This window comes from Salarias fasciatus, chromosome 3, assembly GCF_902148845.1.
Source record: "Salarias fasciatus chromosome 3, fSalaFa1.1, whole genome shotgun sequence".
Lineage (NCBI taxonomy): Eukaryota > Metazoa > Chordata > Actinopteri > Blenniiformes > Blenniidae > Salarias > Salarias fasciatus.
In genome coordinates this window covers 23,038,246-23,056,803 of record NC_043747.1, presented here as the reverse complement: position 1 = coordinate 23,056,803, position 18,558 = coordinate 23,038,246, and the positions used below count along the sequence as shown (strand labels likewise).

The 18,558-nt window shown below is 45.5% G+C and overlaps 1 protein-coding gene across 1 annotated transcript; it reads right to left on the bottom strand.

Annotated features, from left to right (window-relative positions):
* Window positions 1–485: 485 nt before the first annotated feature.
* LOC115382515 (uncharacterized) lies at window positions 486–16,843 on the bottom strand. The gene is made up of 15 exons (XM_030084265.1): window positions 16,824–16,843; window positions 6,205–6,215; window positions 6,045–6,115; window positions 5,198–5,300; window positions 4,920–5,023; window positions 4,557–4,826; window positions 3,521–3,614; window positions 3,339–3,406; window positions 3,021–3,236; window positions 2,782–2,919; window positions 2,630–2,692; window positions 2,442–2,510; window positions 2,175–2,335; window positions 595–746; window positions 486–502 (listed from the first exon to the last, which is right to left on the bottom strand). Exons 1-15 carry the CDS (start codon window positions 16,841–16,843, stop codon window positions 486–488), a joined length of 1,557 nt encoding a protein of 518 aa, XP_029940125.1.
* Window positions 16,844–18,558: the final 1,715 nt, after the last annotated feature.

Below are 18,558 nucleotides of genomic sequence, written 5' to 3'. Positions count from 1 at the left end.
ATATGTTACTTTTATGATATCTCTTCCTGCGATCCTCCCTACGTTTATTTACATGCAAGATATTAATTTTCTCCTGCCTACATTTTTTCTGTCTAAGATACTTTGACTGGATATTACTTTGTCTAACCTGATCAACAGTACTCATAGTCTCGCTACAAATAATACTTTCATCACCTTTACATCCTGCTCTGTCTGTATCCAAAACTACAGCCTCCACCATCCTCGACCTCATGCTGTAACCAGTCACCTCACTCACTTTACAGTAGCCATAACAGCTCTCCAGTCCAGGCTCACAAACACAAACAACATTCTCAAAATGAGTTCCACCAATATTCTCTAAATAAATACACTGCGGCGACAACTGATTCCTGCTACAACCGTACTTTAACCAGCGTCCATTGGTGAAGGTACACACACTAACTCCTAACCAGTCAGCTGTAACCTGAATTTCCACCTCCGTGGCCCAACTACCCACAAACCTCATCCTAGACTGCTGAATGTACTGGGAGACAGAGGAGAACTCAGTCCTCAACAAGCCCTGGTACTGAGCTGCCTCTTTCTCCAGCTGTTTACAGACAGCCAGTCTGATCTTACGATGGTGCTTCTGAGAGCCACTCACAGCCTGAGAGATGGCTCTGAAGAAGCAGTTCCCATCAGCCACTACCTTCTCCTTCCTGCAAGGAACACCCAGCGAACCAACCTGGCTAGATGCAGAAGCACTGACCCGCTCAAAGTCGACATCAAACCTGCTACACAAAGTCCGACAAACATCAACATCAAGAGGACAGAAGACCAGCTCCTCGGTCCTCACAGCAGCTACAAACTCCACATCAGCGTTGAGCTCAGGAGCATCGTAGCGCTTTGATTTCTTTGACAAACGAGTGTAACGAGAAGTCTTACGCCTCCTGCTGTCACTAACAGTTGCTTCTGCAGCTGAAGTACTACTCACCTCACTGGCAAGAGTCTGAACAGAAACTCCAGACAGTGCTGGACTGGCAGCAACACCACTCTCAAAGACACAAGTGTCTGCAGTAGCCTCAGCCAATGTTTTGCTCTCAGTTGCCTCAGGGGAATCTGGTGCTGGAGCAGAACTCGTCCCAGCGACGTAACTCTCCACAGAAACTTCAGAAAGTGCTGGATTGGCAGCAACATCACTCTCAAAGACACAAGTACCTGCAGGAGCCTGAGCCACAGTCCTGGACTCAGTGACCTCAGGGGACTCTGGTGGTGGAGAAGAACTCATCACAGTGACGTGACTCTCCACAGAAACACCAGACAGTGCTGGACTGGCAGCAACACCAACATCACTCTCAGACACACAAGAGCCTGAAGGAGCCTCAGCCGGTGTTTTGCTCTCAGATGCCTCAGGAGACTCTGGTGCTGGAGCAGAACTCGTCTCAGTGACGTGACTCTCCAGAAGACCACCAGACAGGGGTGGACCTGCACCCCCACCAATATCAATACCACACAGCTCAAAGTACGGCTCGCCTGACCCTGAACTGAGGCTGTCAAACAACTGACAGATGTAGTGTTCCAGGTCCTGAAGATCTGCAAACTGCAGAAGCACGCTGGTGCCTCTGGGGTCAAACAAGCCAACACCACTCCGTGGATGGCTGTCCACCACAGCAAACCGTCCGTTTTCGCAGATGATGGCAGACGTGTTGGAACACATTGTAAGCAGACATGCACGGTGTCCATGTTCAACAAAGACCTTCTCTAGTCCGCCCGGCAGAGTGTACAAAACACTGTTATCAACGCGGGCACCTTCAGACGTGTAATCACCTTCAGACATGTGCATACAACCTGTCGCAGTGAAGCCAATAGTAAATTTCAGCACCTGACCATCCACCTTGATCTGATCTGGCAGGTCAGTCGCAGACAGATAAGATGACCAAGGCTTGAAGCCAGGGCGGCTCATGACCCACTTGTATAAAGAATCACCCGAAACCAAAGCATCATCAAGCTCCTGCCTCCCCCACGAGAACACACTGTTCAAAGTGTGTCTGGCTAAGCTCAACCCCGCAATCGCCATGCATTGCTGCCCACCATCGATAAACCTCTGACTGCCCTGATGGAAGGATCCCTGCACAGCCTTCAGAAGCCTGATCCCAGTCCTGACATCAACCACTGCTGCTGGCCTCGCTGCGCTCACACCAACACCTGACTGGCCTGACTGGGAACTCTCAAGAACGGGACACTTAGCTTCGGGGATGAGGCGTCGCTCCGTTGGCACAGCAGGGCACGCTGCAGGAACCTCCTCCCCGACCGCTGCTGGAACCGGGCCTGCGGTCGGGGGCAACACCTCCTCCACCACCTCCTGGGTTGGTGCTTCCACCTGACACAAAAACGAAGCAGAAAGTTTTACAGCGTATTCAAACTGAGAACCAATAAAGCAGGTCATCTACAAATAAGCCATGCAGTCTATAAAACCAAGAACCAACCTGGGGGACTGGTGGGCTGGGGCAAGAAGCAGACATGGGCTCACAAGCAGGTGAAGGCGTTGCCAACACCTGCAAAGTAAAAGACAACAGCTGTCAGTGAAATTATCATCTTTTTTTTTTTAATTTCAAAATGTCCAGCTTAAATGTCACAACCAATTGTACATCAAACACACAAACATTCTACCAACCTTCTGCTTTCCCCCTCTGTGCCTCCTGCCAACACCTGCTGGCCGACGCACCACACGGGAGGTCTGAAGAAGAAGGAAAAAAAAAATCCTTTTCAACAACTGTCTTCCTGCTTGGTTAACCAGTGTCATCATGGAATAAGTGTGAAAGTTACCTGGCCAGCTGGCGGGAGAGCAGGGCCGCCGTCAGAGCCAGAAGAAGGGGACACCTTCTCCATGGCGTCCAACATGGGCCCCCTGAACCACACCGGGTTGGGAGGGATCGCAGAGGATCCCTCCGCCGGGCGTGCAGCCTATGAAAAACAACACCAGACACAATTGATTAGAATTGCTTTGGGACTTGAGAAAACATGGCAAAAACTTTAAACAACACATGAACTCAGAAACACCTTACCTTGCCCCCCTGTCCAACCACACTCCACTCCCAGGGGTTCCTGTGACGGGGCACGGGGACGTGTCCCGTCACCACCAGCCTGGGAGCAACCCTGGCACGCTTTGGCGCAGGGGGACGCACCGGTGCCTGGGATGGAGGAGGCACCAGCTGCTGGAAAGCAGCCTCCCACAGCAGCTGGACCAAAACCTCCATCCCATGCGAGTCACTCAAGTGCACCTGACAATGGAGCAAAGGAGACATTTTAGTCAACCAGTGTATCTCACAAAAAAGACCACAGAGTGGTCTGCATCACAGAACAACAAAACATGCTCTGCTTACCTGGTCAGGGCACCACAGCTCCAACCGGTGCAGGGGAAAGTGCTCTGCCACAGACACGTACGGGACACCTGAAGAGTGAGAACAGAACACACACCTTCAGTTATCAAATGTAGATTCAGAAAAACCATTTGTGATGACTGACAACCATTACAACCACACACACCAGCAAAACCTTAACATACCCATACGTGCTGCGACACGATGGTATTCCTGACGCAGCAGCTCCTGAAGGCCAGGCTCAATGTTCAGGCGTGGAGGGAAGTCCAGCACGAACACCTACAAAGACACATTTAGCCATGAAGTCAAATGGAGTGATGGAGAACAAGCTGCAGAAAAAACAGTCTCCTCACAGCAGCTGTGTATTCACAACAATACCACCAACACAACCAGCGAGAGCCTCCGTTTCCTCCCTGAAACCACTAGACAACGCTCTTGGTGTGAAGACAGGCCTGGGCCATCTGCAGTTCGACTTCTTCAGTACAGCATACCAGATGTACTGTGCTTTCACACGCCTGGGATGCTGCACTAAAGAAGTCAAACCGCAGATTGCACTATTCTCCCACTTCCATTAGTGGGAAAATAGCGCCAAAACCTGTATAAGTCAGCTGACAAGACACGCCACAGCAACATCATGTGACCAACAGTCTGAGGAAGATGGCTGACAGCCTATGAAACCGTCAAGTAAACAAATACCACACTAGTCTGTTTAAAAGAATTTTGTTTTGAATCCTCACGGCTGTAAACAGTCACACTTTAACAACCGTTCAGTTCTTCTTTTTAATGAAAAAAACGGTGCATCGCAAGATTTTATTATCTACCAAGATAATAAAATCTAGCACCAGCTAGATTTTTTTTTCCCCATTTACTGCACTGTTAAGTTAAATTGTTCTTGTATTTTTCTAAGTTTACATTATTTAATTTGCATTGCTATTTACTTGGTTTGTTCATAAAATGTTAAACTATTCCATAGTTTTATTTTTCAGTGCAGATGCTTTAAAACTGGTTTAAAAACAATATAACATATCATGATTATAATTGAAATACAATGATATGAAAAAAAATATTGTAATCACATTTATTGCTATTTCGCCCAGTCCTAGCTGAAAGAACATTCATCAGCCTCCATCTTTAAACCCAAACTTCCTCCCCGTGGCTTCACAACATAAAGAGCTAATTTCTGCATCACTACTGACAACCACAAGTAGAAAATCAACCCACCTTGGGCCAGAAGCTGCAGGCCGTGGTCAGAAGAGCACTGAAGTCGAGACCTGCACTGTCCACAGTCCGGGACACAAGGTCGTTGCTGGGGGCGCACACACACACAGCATCTGGGGTCCAGGGCAGGTCAGCATGCAGGAGCTCCGTCCTCAGCTGGGAGCCCACTGCACCTGGAACACACAGATAGGAGAAGCACAGAGGTCCCTCGGGCACAGCTACATACCCGTCCACCATGGCCCTCAGGTGCGAGTCTCCAACGACGAACACCATCTGCATTCACAGAGACATTGCTTTAGGTTAGAGACACCAGCTGTGAGTCCTTCCAGCAATTGCTGTCTGCATAAAAAAAATAACAACTCATACCTTCTTCTCCGGATCCCGGGCAGGAGTGACCAACTTGCGGGACTTCCCAGTCAGGACAGAAGTTGGCCATCTCCGCACACGGTGCCGAAAGCCTGTGCCACGCCCTGTTTAGGACAAAGGAAATAGACAGCGTTTGTCACTACATCACGTTTAAGAAGTTTCATGGTGAAAAACATCACTCTTCAACTCTTTCTCCTCAATCTGGCAACGTTGCCACACAACACAACAACAGAGTCAAAGGTAAACAGTTAAACATCTCAGAACAGTCTGACACTCACGGGCCACAAACTCCGGAACAGCAGGTGCAGGACTCCAGTCCTGGGGCTGCGCCAGCCTGCGTCTCGCGGCCTGAGCACGCCGATGACCCCGGGCTCTCGGCATCTGAAGAACAGAAAAAACCCAATGAGTTCAACAAAGACACCACAGTCAATGACCAATCACGATTAATGATATTAAACCTGCGAAACCAGTGAATCCACTGATATTGATGATTCAACTTACCTTAGCAGCAGGAAAACCACTTACCACTGAGCAGCGGTGTGAGAGTCTGTGTGTGTGTGTGTGTGTGTGTGTGTGTGTGTGTGTGTGTGTGTGTGTGTGTTACCGAGTGTGTGCTGGAATATACACGTAAATGTGTTTAGATATGTTTGTGTAGTGTTCGATGTTGGGTGCAGCAGCAGATGATACTCAAATGCAAGAGAACCAGGAGAAGAACAAGCAGGAGAACCGTCTTCAGAACCAGCAAATCACACCAGACCGCAAAGTTGAGACCTGAAAAATAAGGACAGATTTCATTAAAATATTGTATATGCACTTTTTGTACATGTCAAACATTTTGCAAGTTTTACACAAACCCTTTACTGCACCATTTATTCTGTATTATTTACTTTATTTTCTCCTCTTTACATTTTTGTTTAGTTTGGTTACACTACTGATCATTTTGTTCTTGTTCATAAAATATATTCATAACTGCAACGCTGTATTTGTTACAAGACACTTTATTTCAACAAACACCAAAAAATATAAATACATTGCAGTGTATTTATTTAAAAAATAGTGGGCACGCTATTCCCCCTGACCCGTCCCGACCCGCGTCCACGCGCTCTGAAGCCGCTACGCCCCCACCCCCGGCCGATCTGCGGCGGGCTCCTCCAGCAGTCCAACCACCAGGCTGAGCAAGTTGTCTGGGGGTAACCCTGAACACGGTTAACCGATAAGCTAACACCGCGAGCGGTTAGGAAGCCAGCTGGCCAGACGAAATATAGTAACCGATTGGGTTGCAAACGCCGGTAGCCGCTACAAAAACAAAAACAAACAAACACCGAAACCAGCCGGGAAGCTAACAACGCCATCCACCGAGAAGCTAATGCTAGCAAAACACGAGGAACGGACGGAGAGAAGCCGCAGCTCCCCGCGAGAGAACAACACGAATGGCCGGTACTGCTGGCTAAGTAAGATATCCAAGATACGTCTGGGCACGCCGCACGCGCTAAATTGTACAGCGCCCGGACAACGGAGAGGAGAGAAAAAAAAAAAAAAACTCTCCGACAGTCCGAAAACACCAGCGGAGTTAGCCCCGTTAGCAGAGACACCACACGCCTCCCCCCCCCCCAAACAGGAACACGCCAGACTCCATTCATTTCATCAAGCTACACTGAAGACCTGATGAAATAAGTGGAGTTTGGTGTTCTCCTGCCTGTTTGGAACGAAAACCTGCAGCCACTCGGTCCTTTCTGACACGATTTCGACACCCTTGAGCTACATAAAGCTTAAATTAGGAATTACAATACGAAGGAACTCTTCTTACCTCCGGTGAAGTGCGAAATGGCGATTTCTTCTTCGTGGTTGGTGTTTGAAAAGTGATTCTTCTTCGTCGGACCTTAACGGCAGCTTACTTCGCAGGCTGTTGCACTACTGCCACCTGCTGGTCATTTTTTCAGACCCTTACCAAGTCAGTACAGGAACACGGACTTAAACACAATGCCGATAAAAATGACAAAACATGAACTAGTGTAAGTGCGTCCCATTTACAGTTTAGCAGTGACGTTTATTTTAATAAAATTTTGGTTTCTACCTCGCGTGAAAGCAGATCATTACGGGGGAAATAAAACTGACTGAAAAAAATGCAGGCAGGACCGTTTTAAGAGACAGACAAACGCGAACTGTGGAAAGAAAAAAATGCTTTAAAAGTCTATAAAAAAGAGCAGAAACACACGAATCACCTCTTTTGTAACATGAAGTGGTCAATAAAGTCCACATATTTCTGTTTTTCTTGTTCTTTGTGTGGATTATTATCGTGATACTCGTATTCTTTGCAGCTTAAGTGATAATGTGGCTTAAATCCCTTATAAAAACCTTTAGTAAATAGTTCCAATTAAGTAAACAGCGCAGATAATCCAGCAAAAACTGCCACAGTCCAAACGTATGCATCCAGGCAAAGCTAGAAACTACGGCATTTTGTCCAAAACATGTCTTGAAATAAGCAAATGATCCAAAATTAGACGCGCCACCGCGCGCACACGCGGGGCGTCTCTCCGCGTGCGCGTCCTATAATAATCCATTTTTTTATCAGATAAAAACATCCAGACCGCTCACACCTCGCTGAGGATATCCAATATGGCGACTGATCGGTTTCCGTTGCTTATTCGTCATATTTCAACCAATCAAGTAACTCATCCCGCCCTCCGATGGCTAACCAGCCAACCGCTGCCGAAACTGATGGACCCACGTCATCGGTCGTCATCACTCGTCATCAACGTATTCTGAACCAATCACGTCGGTAGAAACGTTTGACTGACAGGGCTGGTAGCCAATGAGCTTGCTGAATGGCTGGCTGGCCCGCTACCGGGGTTTTGTGACTTCTCAGATATCTGCTGAGGGCTGCACCTGCTGTCTGTCCCTGCTCCTCTCAGTCTGAGGACCTTATCCCACACTGAAGCCTCTCTGAAGTGATTTTTTGAGTATTTTATGAGTTTTTGGAGTGAAAATAATGTTAAAATGGGCCAAAAACCAACATATACCATTGTACAGAGGGCATCCAGAGGGTATACAGAGGATGTCCAAAATTGACCCCGCCAGGGCATAATAGTACAAATACATGTGTGAAACACTCATTTCTTGTAGTACTGCTCTGACATTTTCACCTGAACTTTGTAAGACCCCAGGCTTTAGCAAAATTGTGTTTTCAAGCTTCCACAATGCTTCCACACTTATTTCCAGGTGTTTTATGAGGGAAAAAATTCAGTTGAGAATGAAATTCATCCTAATTCAGTGTGCTGCAACATAAATAACTCTGTACAAGTAGCACCTACAGTAATTCTGACTGCATTGGGTGAAAATACAGATTGTCAGCTTGAAACCCCAACCATGCATGTACTCCAAACAGTTCAAGAACAGCATTTAGTTTACTTTGGGTACGTCTTCAGTTGAACTTTTAGGCGAAAATGGCCCCGAGCTTAAAGAGTTAAACATTTCACCAAATACAATTCTATTGGTTACATTACATCAATTCAAAACACGAAAAACCGGGATAATTCATATTAAAGTGTAGTAACCAATTTTCACCACACGATGGCGTCGACTGCTTGCGAGCAGCATTATCTGCTGTGTAAACCCTTCCACAATGGTAAAGGACCACAGTGACAATGATGCTTGCCAAAGTGGAGCAGACATGACTATCAAAATAAGAGCCTCACACCCCTTCAAAATAAAAGTCACATTTTTGCTAAATATGACATTTTTAACAAAACACATAGATATTTTCAGGGTCAGCAGTGTTCATGGAAGCACATGTACAACTTTTCCAAAATAAAAGCGCAAAATTCCTTCGAGAGAAAAGCCTGTTTACAACAGAAAATGAGGTCAAGTCATGAAAATGGAAGTTTATGGAGTACCAAGGGGTTAGCCAGTAATTATGACAGCATGTACAACCTTTACAAAATAAAAGCCCATTTACAACAGAAAATGAGGTCAAGTCATGAAAATGGATGTTTATAGAGGAGCAAATTTCCCAGTGACCTGGACTTCGGTCATCAAGGTACGAGGACGACCTCAGTCGGGCCACCTTGCCAGAGGGCGAGGTCCCGTCCAATGCCGCTTGCGGCTTTAATTATTAGGGACCGAGCCCGAGGGCGAGGTGGCCTCAACTGAGGCCACCTTGCCTGAGGGCAAGGCCTCTATTGTTCTTCGTCCGTTTGTTTCTTATTATTATTATTTTACTGTCACACTCGAGCACTAATTTGACCCCCTAAACATGCATGAAAACTCACCAAATTTGGCACGGACATCCGGACCGGTGGCCACTTGATATAATGAAAAAATTAACCCTATAACCTCATCTGCTCTCTAGCGCCACCTAGAAACAGTAAAATAGCCACAGCAACCAGTAGGAATGTCGTAGAGAGATCAAATCACCGCTCACGCGTTCGTCTCCTCGAGATCTAAAAATTACGGCCTAGACAATTTTTACCTAAATCGCACAGGAAGTCCACTATTTCCCTTTCAGTGTAAAATTTGGCAAAAAATGACTCCTCCTTTAAAAATTATCTGCTCCGAGACTGCTTGTCGTAGAGACGTCAGAGTAGTGCCAAATAAAAGAGGACAAGTGTCTCTCACAAAGTTGTTCAAAACTTTTTCAAAAGTCTCACGGTGTGGATTTTATTAACCCTTAAAGTTTGAGGTCTAAAAACGCACTTGCAACACTACAATGGACACTGCGACCCGCTCGAATGTCGCAGAGAAATAAAATTCACATGGATGAATTCGTCTCATCGAGATCTACAATTTACCAAGAGACATACCTATACCTAAAGTGAACAGGAAGTCCGCTATTTCCCTTTCAGTGTAAAATTTGGGAAAAAAAAAAAACTCCTGCGCTGCGGCCTGTGGGAATGTCTTAGAGAGATCAACCCAATTGCTCAAGTGTTTGTCTCATCAAGTTCTAAAAATCATCCATTGACATGCATTACCTAAATCCAACAGGAAGTCCGCTATTTCCCTTTCAATGTAAAAAACACTTCTCATGAAAACGTTATACCACTCAAGACTGTTTGTTGAACAGATGTCAGAGTAGCATGGCCTGATAGAGGACAAGTTTCTCTACAAACGATGTGCACAACTTTTTCAAAAGTCACACGGTGTGGATTTTATCAGCCCTTCAAAATAAAAGTCATATTTTTTAAAAAACGGAAGCTGTGGCCCGTAGGAATGTCGTAGAGAGATAAAACCAATTGCTCATGTGTTCAACTCATCTAGATCTAAAAATCACCCATTGACACCAATAACCTAAATCCAACAGGAAGTCCACTACTGACCATATTTGGGCATGCAGTGCAGTCGACAGCAGCTGTGATTAAAGGGTACATATGATGCTATTTTTCAGTCATGTCATATAGGTCTCTGAAGGCCCAAAACATAGTATTCAAGCTTGTTTACAACAAATTCATCCTTCTTTCAGAGTTTCAGCGATGTCAGAAGTCACTCTCGGAGCTGCAGTGCGGGAAGCTCCATTGCCGTGGCCCCCACTGAATCGGTTGGATCTAAATAACTTCTGAAGGACTCCGAGCTGCACGATGTTTGTCTGAGTGAATAAATGAGCAGGCACACACCTATAAATAATGTCCAGGTGTCAAAAAACCGAAGTTGCCTGTACTACCTTTCCAAATTAAAATAAAAAAATTCCTTACAAAGAAAAGCCCGTTTAAAACAGAAAATGAGGTAGAAACATGAAAATGTATGTTTATGGAGTACCAAGGGCTCAGCTGGTGATTATGACAGCGTGTACTGCCTTTCCAAAATAAAAGCCCAAAGTTCCTTCAAATTAAAAGCCCAATTACAACAAAAAATGAGGTCAAGTCATGAAAATGAATGTTTATGTACTGGCAAGGTTCCCAATGACCTGGACTTCAGTGCTAACAGCCACATGTTAGTGGATGGAAGATGCTAACAGCTACATGTCAGTGGATGGGACATGCTAACAACTCCGTGTTAGTGGGTGAGAGGGTGCTGGAAGTCTTTGGAGGAGCAAGGTTCCCAGTGACCTGGACTTCGGTCATCAAGGTACAAGGACGGCCTCAGTGGGGCCACCTTGCCAGAGGGCGAGGTCCCGTCCAACGCCGCTTGCGGCTTTAATTAGGGACCGAGCCCGAGGGCGAGGTGGCCTCAACTGAGGCCACCTTGCCTGAGGGCAAGGCCTCTATTGTTCTTCGTTCGTTTCTTCTTATTATTATCGTCACCACCTGTTTGACGGCAAATTTGACCCCCTAAACATGCTCAAAAACTCACCAAAATTGGCAGGCACATGCAGACTGGCAAAAAATTTTATCCAATTGAGAAATTAACCCCTTAACTCCATCCGCTCTCTAGCGCCACCTAGAAACGTGAAAAAAGCCCACCGTAACTCGCAGGAATGTCGCAGAGAGATCAAACCAACTCTCATGCGTTCGTCTCCTTGAGATCTACAAAAAAGGATCTGATATTTTTATGCTAAATCCAACAGGAAGTCCGCTATTTCAAGTTATATGTCAAATTTTGATGAAAATCAGCCGAAAATGACTCCTCCTTTAAAAATTATCTGTGCCGAGACCGCTTGTCGTGGAGACGTCAGAGTGGTGCCAAATAAAAGAGGACAAGTGTCTCTCACAAAGTTGTTAAAAACTTTTTCAAAAGTCTCAGGGTGTGGATTTTATTAACCCTTAAAGTTTGAAGTCTGAAAATGCACTTGCAACACTACAATGGACAGTGCGACCTGCACGAATGTTGCAGAGAAATAAAATTGACATGGATGAATTCGTCTCATCGAGATCTACAATTTACCAAGAGACATACCTATACCTAAATCCAACAGGAAGTCCGCTATTTCCTGTCAAATCAAATGTGCCTGAAAATACTCCTCACCCCAAAACCAAGACAATGTATTGTTTGTCTTTCAGAATGTCGTACAGAGAAAAGAAACATATGCATGCGTTCGTCTCATCGAGATCTACAACTTTCTCACTCGTGCCTATGACCTAAATCAAACAGGAAGTCCGTCATTCACACTTTCTGCTCAAAATTTTGCTCAAATTTTGCTCAAAAATCTCACCTTCTTCATCAATTAAGCTTCCCGTTTCAAAACTATAAGTCTGACTGCTCTGAAAAGCTCTACAGTGAAAGACAACTACATTTCCTATCACTTTCTGACATTGTTTGCTCACTTTGGTCCACGGAAATGCATTTCCCCAGCTGTTTTGACCAAAGAGAAACTGTGTGTCTGCCGAGTCACACTCTAACATCATGTGACCTACTTATGCCATATATGGGCATTGAGCCTCTAGGCTGATCTGAGAGCTGCTGTAAAACATTCTGCATGTTGTCCCTGCTTTCCACAGTAGATGGCGCTCCGTGACCATAAATCACACGAGTGATGGATTGCTGCTCAAACAGGCAAATGAATGTATGGAATCACACTCACATGGATATATACATTGACATAGTGGAGCAGACATGACTATCAAAATAAGAGCCTCATTTTTGCAAAATATGACATTTTTAACAAAGCACAGGGATAATTTCAAATTCAACAGTGTTAAAGGGCAACTCCGGTTTTTTTTGATACCTGGACCTTATTTATAGGTGTGTGCCTGCTCATATACTCACTCAGACAAACATGGTGCATCTTGGATTCCTTCAGAAGTTATTTAAATCCAACCGATTCAGCGGGGGCCACGGCAATGGAGCTTCCCGCACTGCAATCCATTGTCGTGGCCCCTGCTGAATCAGATGACAGATGCTAACAGCTACATGTTAGTGGATGGGAGATGCTAACAGCTACATGTTAGCGGATGGGAGATGCTAACAGCTACATGTTAGCGGATGGGAGATGCTAACAGCTACATGTTAGCGGATGACAGATGCTAACAGCTACATGTTAGTGGGTGGGACATGCTAACAACTCCATGTTAGCGGATAGGAGATGCTGACAGCTACATGTCACCGGATGGGAGATGCTAACAGCTACATGTTAGCGGATAGAAGATGCTAGCAGCTACATGTGAGTGGATGGGAGATGCTAACAGCTAAATGTTAGCGGATGGAAGATGCCAACAGCTACACGTGAGTGGATGGGAGATGCTAACAGCTACATGCTAGCGGATGAGAGATGCTAACAGCTACCTGTTAGCAGATGGGAGATGCTAACAGCTACATGCTAGCGGATGGGAGATGCTAACAGCTCCACGTCAGCGGATGGGGGATGCTAACAACTCCATGTTAGTGGTTGAGAGGGTGCTGGAAGTCTATGGAGGAGCAAGGTTCCCAGTGACCTGGACTTCGGTCATCAAGGTACGAGGACGACCTCAGTCGGGCCACCTTGCCAGAGGGCGAGGTCCCGTCCAATGCCGCTTGCGGCTTTAATTATACATACCGTGTGTTCGACGGCAAATTTGACCCCCTAAACATGCTCAAAAACTCACCAAAATTGGCAGGCACATGCAGACTGGCAAAAAATTTTATCCAATTGAAAAATTAACCCCTTAACTCCATCCGCTCTCTAGCGCCACCTAGAAACGTGAAAAAAGCCCACCGTAATTCGCAGGAATGTCGCAGAGAGATCAAACCAACTCTCATGCGTTCGTCTCCTTGAGATCTACAAAAAAGGATCTGATATTTTTATGCTAAATCCAACAGGAAGTCCGCTATTTCGAGTTATATGTCAAATTTTGATGAAAATCAGCCGAAAATGACTCCTCCTTTAAAAATTATCTGCTCCGAGACCGCTTGTCGTGGAGACGTCAGTGTGGTGCCAAATAAAAGAGGACAAGTGTCTCTCACAAAGTTGTTAAAAACTTTTTCAAAAGTCTCAGGGTGTGGATTTTATTAACCCTTAAAGTTTGAAGTCTGAAAACGCACTTGCAACACTACAATGGACAGTGCGACCCGCACGAATGTCGCAGAGAAATAAATCAACATGGATGAGTTCGTCTCATCGAGCTCTACAATTTACCAAGAGACATACCTATACCTAAATCCAACAGGAAGTCCGTTATTTCCTGTCAAATCAAATGTGCCTCAAAACACTTTTCACTCAAAAACCACTAATATGGACTGTTTCACCCTTCACAGTGTCGTACAGAGAAAAGAAACATATGCACGCGTTCGTCTCATCGAGATCTACAACTTACTCACTCGTGCCCATGACCTAAATCAAACAGGAAGTCCATCATTCACACTTTTATTGTACATTTTTGCTCAAAAACTCTCTCCTTCTTCACCAATTAAGGCTTCCATGGTCAAAATTATAAGTCTGAATGCTCTGAAAACTTGACATTTGTAAAGACAACTAAAATGCCTATCAAACTTGAGGGTGTTTTTTTTCATTTTGGGCAACGGGAATGCATTTCCCCAGCTGTTTTTACCAAAGAGAAACTGTGTGTCTGCCGAGTCACACTCTAACATCATGTGACCTACTTATGCCATATATGGGCATTGAGCCTCAGGGCTGATCTGAGAGCTGCTGTAAAACATTCTGCATGTTGTCCCTGCTTTCCACAGTAGATGGCGCTCCGTGACCATAAATCACACGAGTGATGGATTGCTGCTCAAACAGGCAAATGAATGTATGGAATCACACTCACATGGATATATTGGTGTTTGACACAGTGGAGCAGACATGACTATCAAAATAAGAGCCTCACACCCCATATTTTTGCAAAATATGACATTTTTAACAAAGCACAGGGATAATTTCAAATTCAACAGTGTTAAAGGGCAACTCCGGTTTTTTTGATACCTGGACCTTATTTATAGGTGTGTGCCTGCTCATTTACTCACTCAGACAAACATGGTGCAGCTTGGATTCCTTCAGAAGTTATTTAAATCCAACCGATTCAGCGGGGGCCACGGCAATGGAGCTTCCCGCACTGCAATCCATTGCCGTGGCCCCTGCTGAATCAGATGATAGATGCTAACAGCTACATGTTAGCGGATGGGAGATGCTAACAGCTACATGTTAGCGGATGGGAGATGCTAACAGCTACATGTTTAGCGGATGGGAGATGCTAACAGCTACATGTTAGCGGATGGGAGATGCTAACAGCTACATGTTAGCGGATGGGAGATGCTAACAGCTACATGTTAGCGGATGGGAGATGCTAACAGCTACATGTTAGCGGATGACAGATGCTAACAGCTACATGTTAGCGGGTGGGAGATGCTGACAGCTACATGTTAGCGGATGGGAGATGCTAACAGCTACATGCTAGCGGATGGGAGATGCTAACAACTACATGTTAGCGGATGACAGATGCTAACAGCTACATGTTAGCGGGTGGGAGATGCTGACAGCTACATGTTAGCGGATGAGAGATGCTAACAGCTACATGCTAGCGGATGGGAGATGCTAACAACTACATGTTAGCGGATGGAAGATGCTAACAGCTACATGCTAGCGGATGGGAGATGCTAACAACTACATGTTAGCGGATGGGAGATGCTAACAGCTACATGTTAGCAGATGGGAGATGCTAACAGCTACATGCTAGCGGATGAGAGATACTAACAGCTACATGTTAGCAGATGGAAGATGCTAACAGCTACATGCTAGCGGATGGGAGATGCTAACAGCTACATGCTAGCGGATGAGAGATGCTAACAGCTACATGTTAGCGGATGGAAGATGCTACAGCTACATGCTAGCGGATGGAAGATGCTAACAGCTACATGTTAGCGGATGGGAGATTGCTAACAGCTACATGCTAGCGGAATGAGAGATGCCTAACAGCTACCATGTTAGCGGAATTGGAAGATGCTAACAGCTACATGTTAGCGGATGGAAGATGCTAACAGCTTACATGCTAGCGGGTGAGAGATGCTAAAGCTACATGCTAGCAGGTGAGAGATGCTAACAGCTACATGCTAGCGGGTGAGAGATGCTAACCAGCTACATGCTAGCGGGTGAGAGATGCTAACAGCTACATGTTAGCGGATTGGGAGATGCTAACAGCTACATGCTAGCGGTGTGAGAGATGCTAACAGCTACATGCTAGCGGGTGAGAGATACGAGATGCTAACAGCTACATGTTAGCGGATGGGAGATGCTAACAGCTACATGTAGCGGATGGGAGATGCTAACAGCTACATGTTAGCAGATGGGAGATGCTAACAGCTACATGTTAGCGGATGACAGATGCTAACAGCTACATGTTAGTGGGTGGGACATGCTAACAACTCCATGTCAGTGGATAGGAGATGCTAACAGCTACATGTTAGCGGGATGGAAGATGCTAACAGCTACATGCTAGCAGATGGGAGATTGCTACAGCTACCATGTTAGCGGATGGGGGATGCTAAAAGCTACATGTTAGCGGAAGGGGAGATGCTAACAGCTACATGTGCAGTGGATGGAGATGCTAACAGCTACTTGCTAGCGGATGAGAGATGCTAACAGCTACTTGCCAGCGGATGAGAGATGCTAACAGCTACCTGTTAGCAGATGGGGGATGCTAACAGCTACATGTTAGCGGATGACAGATGCTAAAAGCTCCACGTCAGTGGATGGGGGATGCTAAACACTCCATGTTAGTGGGTGAGAGGGTGCTGGAAGTCTATGGAGGAGCAAGGTTCCCAGTGACTTGGACTTCGGTCATCAAGGTACGAGGACGACCTCAGTCGGGCCACCTTGCCAGAGGGCGAGGTCCCGTCCAATGCCGCTTGCGGCTTTAATTTTCAAAATGTTGCTGTGTCGGTCGTTGAAACTTTTCTGCTGCAAAAATGATGAAACTTGTTCTAAATATTTCTTATAGGGCCCTGCTTTGTGTCCACACAAGTGAGACAAATCAAATACACACACACCACACACACACACACACACACACACACACACACACACACACACAACACACACACACACACACACACACACACACTGACCTTGGTGGCAGGTCAACCATGCTCGCACACAATCAACAATTCAAGCTCTGCCATCTTAAACCAACACACACGCTGGGGCGAACAGGAATGTGCCTGCCGGTGCAGAACTGTGCAGCAGCAGCGGAGGAGAGTGGAAGAGAAGTCAGAGTTAAAGATAAACCGAACCATCAACGTTAGGATTTCACACAGAAGTTATGAGACTCCGCTCTGAAGGCTCGGTCACACCAGGAGGAGGGTCCAACCAGCTTCAGCTGCCTGCCAGGTCTCCAGCAGATGGAGACACGGGACACAAATAACAAAAGGTAGCATGACTCACAGAAAGACTATTATATTCCAATTTCTCTTCAATAATGTGGCTGTAATAAATGAGACCAAGAATAGAACTGTGATAGGTTTACACTGCTTTGAGAAATTATATATCGTTCTGAGTTTGTCTCTTTTTCTAATTCTCAATTTATTCACAGGTCACTAATTTAGTCTCCAGCAGGAGGTGAAGGACCTATGTTTGATTCAGTTTAAGAGTTTTATTGTCATCATGCATCTAGGCCTGATGAAATATGAAGACCTGCCAATGGACGGCACACTGATAACAAGCTCAACAACAATAAGTAATAAAATCAATGTACATATAAATAATACTATACAAATAGTTTTTCTTTTCTTTTTTCTTCTTTTTTAGCTTCATGGAGATGCTTCTGTTTAGTCTGTTTAGTTTCCCAGTTTAGATCCCCAATCACATTATCAATGATGTTACACTTTAAACATGAGAGTAATTAAGATGATGTTTGAAGAGAACTCTAAGACTGTGGTGATCGTGAACAGTGCCTGTATTCTGCTTGGCAGTAAGATCAGAAAATGTGACGTGGGGCTGCACTAATAAACGTGACCCTCTGCAAACCGGTCTAAGATGATCCAGGACATGATCCCCTCAAAGCCCAAACCTCGGCTCTCAGGTCTCTCTGGGTGTGAAGGGAAACACATGCCAGTTCCCAGCCCATTGTTTAGGGACAGTCATTCAGAATTGACCAAAACTCTGTGGCTACATTTCCACTGAATTAATTCCCCATTAAATAATACAGAATTAAAGGATAGTGCATTGTGTTGACATGGGTAACAGAACTCCACTGCCTGCATTTGGCCTGACCTTGCTCCTCTGTGCAGAACAAAAGACACATAACCAACTCTGAGTCTGGACCAGCTTATTCCTCATCAGATCATTTACAGGATTCCTAACTGTGTGGAGTCTCATAGCACCAACCACATCATCAGGTTTGTGGACAACGTGGCTGTAGTTTGTCTCATTTCCAATGACAATGAAGCCAGTGACAAGAGTGAGATAACCCAACTGGTCCATGGTGCAAAGACAACAACCTTCTCTTCAATGTGGATAAACCAAAGACATTGTAGATGAATTCTTAGAATCTCCCATCTCCCACCGAACATCAGCCGTGGAGGGTGAGCAGCACCAAGTTTCTGGGAGTGCACATCTTTGAAGACCTCTCCTGGGCCAGCAACACATCACTGGCCAAGAAGGCACAAACACACCTCTACTTCCTCCACAAGTTCAGGAAGCACGAGTCCTTCCCCCCCAACCCCCATCATGCACTCCTTCTACTACTGAGGCCCCATTGAGATATTCTTAATATTTCACACACATGTTTTGTATATATCTTATTTATATTGAATTTGTTTTTAGATATTAGACAAAGTGAGAGAGAAACACTTCCGGTTTCTC

Bases quoted from the DNA above. Each gene is read 5' to 3' on its own strand.
- LOC115382515 (XM_030084265.1), bottom strand. From the start codon at position 16,843: ATGGTTGACCTGCCACCAAG. The intron at 5,301-6,044 runs GTGGGGGCGTAG...TCTGTTCTTCAG, and splicing joins CCGCCGCAGATCGGCCGGGG to ATGCCGAGAGCCCGGGGTCA. The intron at 747-2,174 runs GTCAGGCCAGTC...TTTGTGTAGCAG, and splicing joins CCCGTTCTTGAGAGTTCCCA to GTTTGATGTCGACTTTGAGC.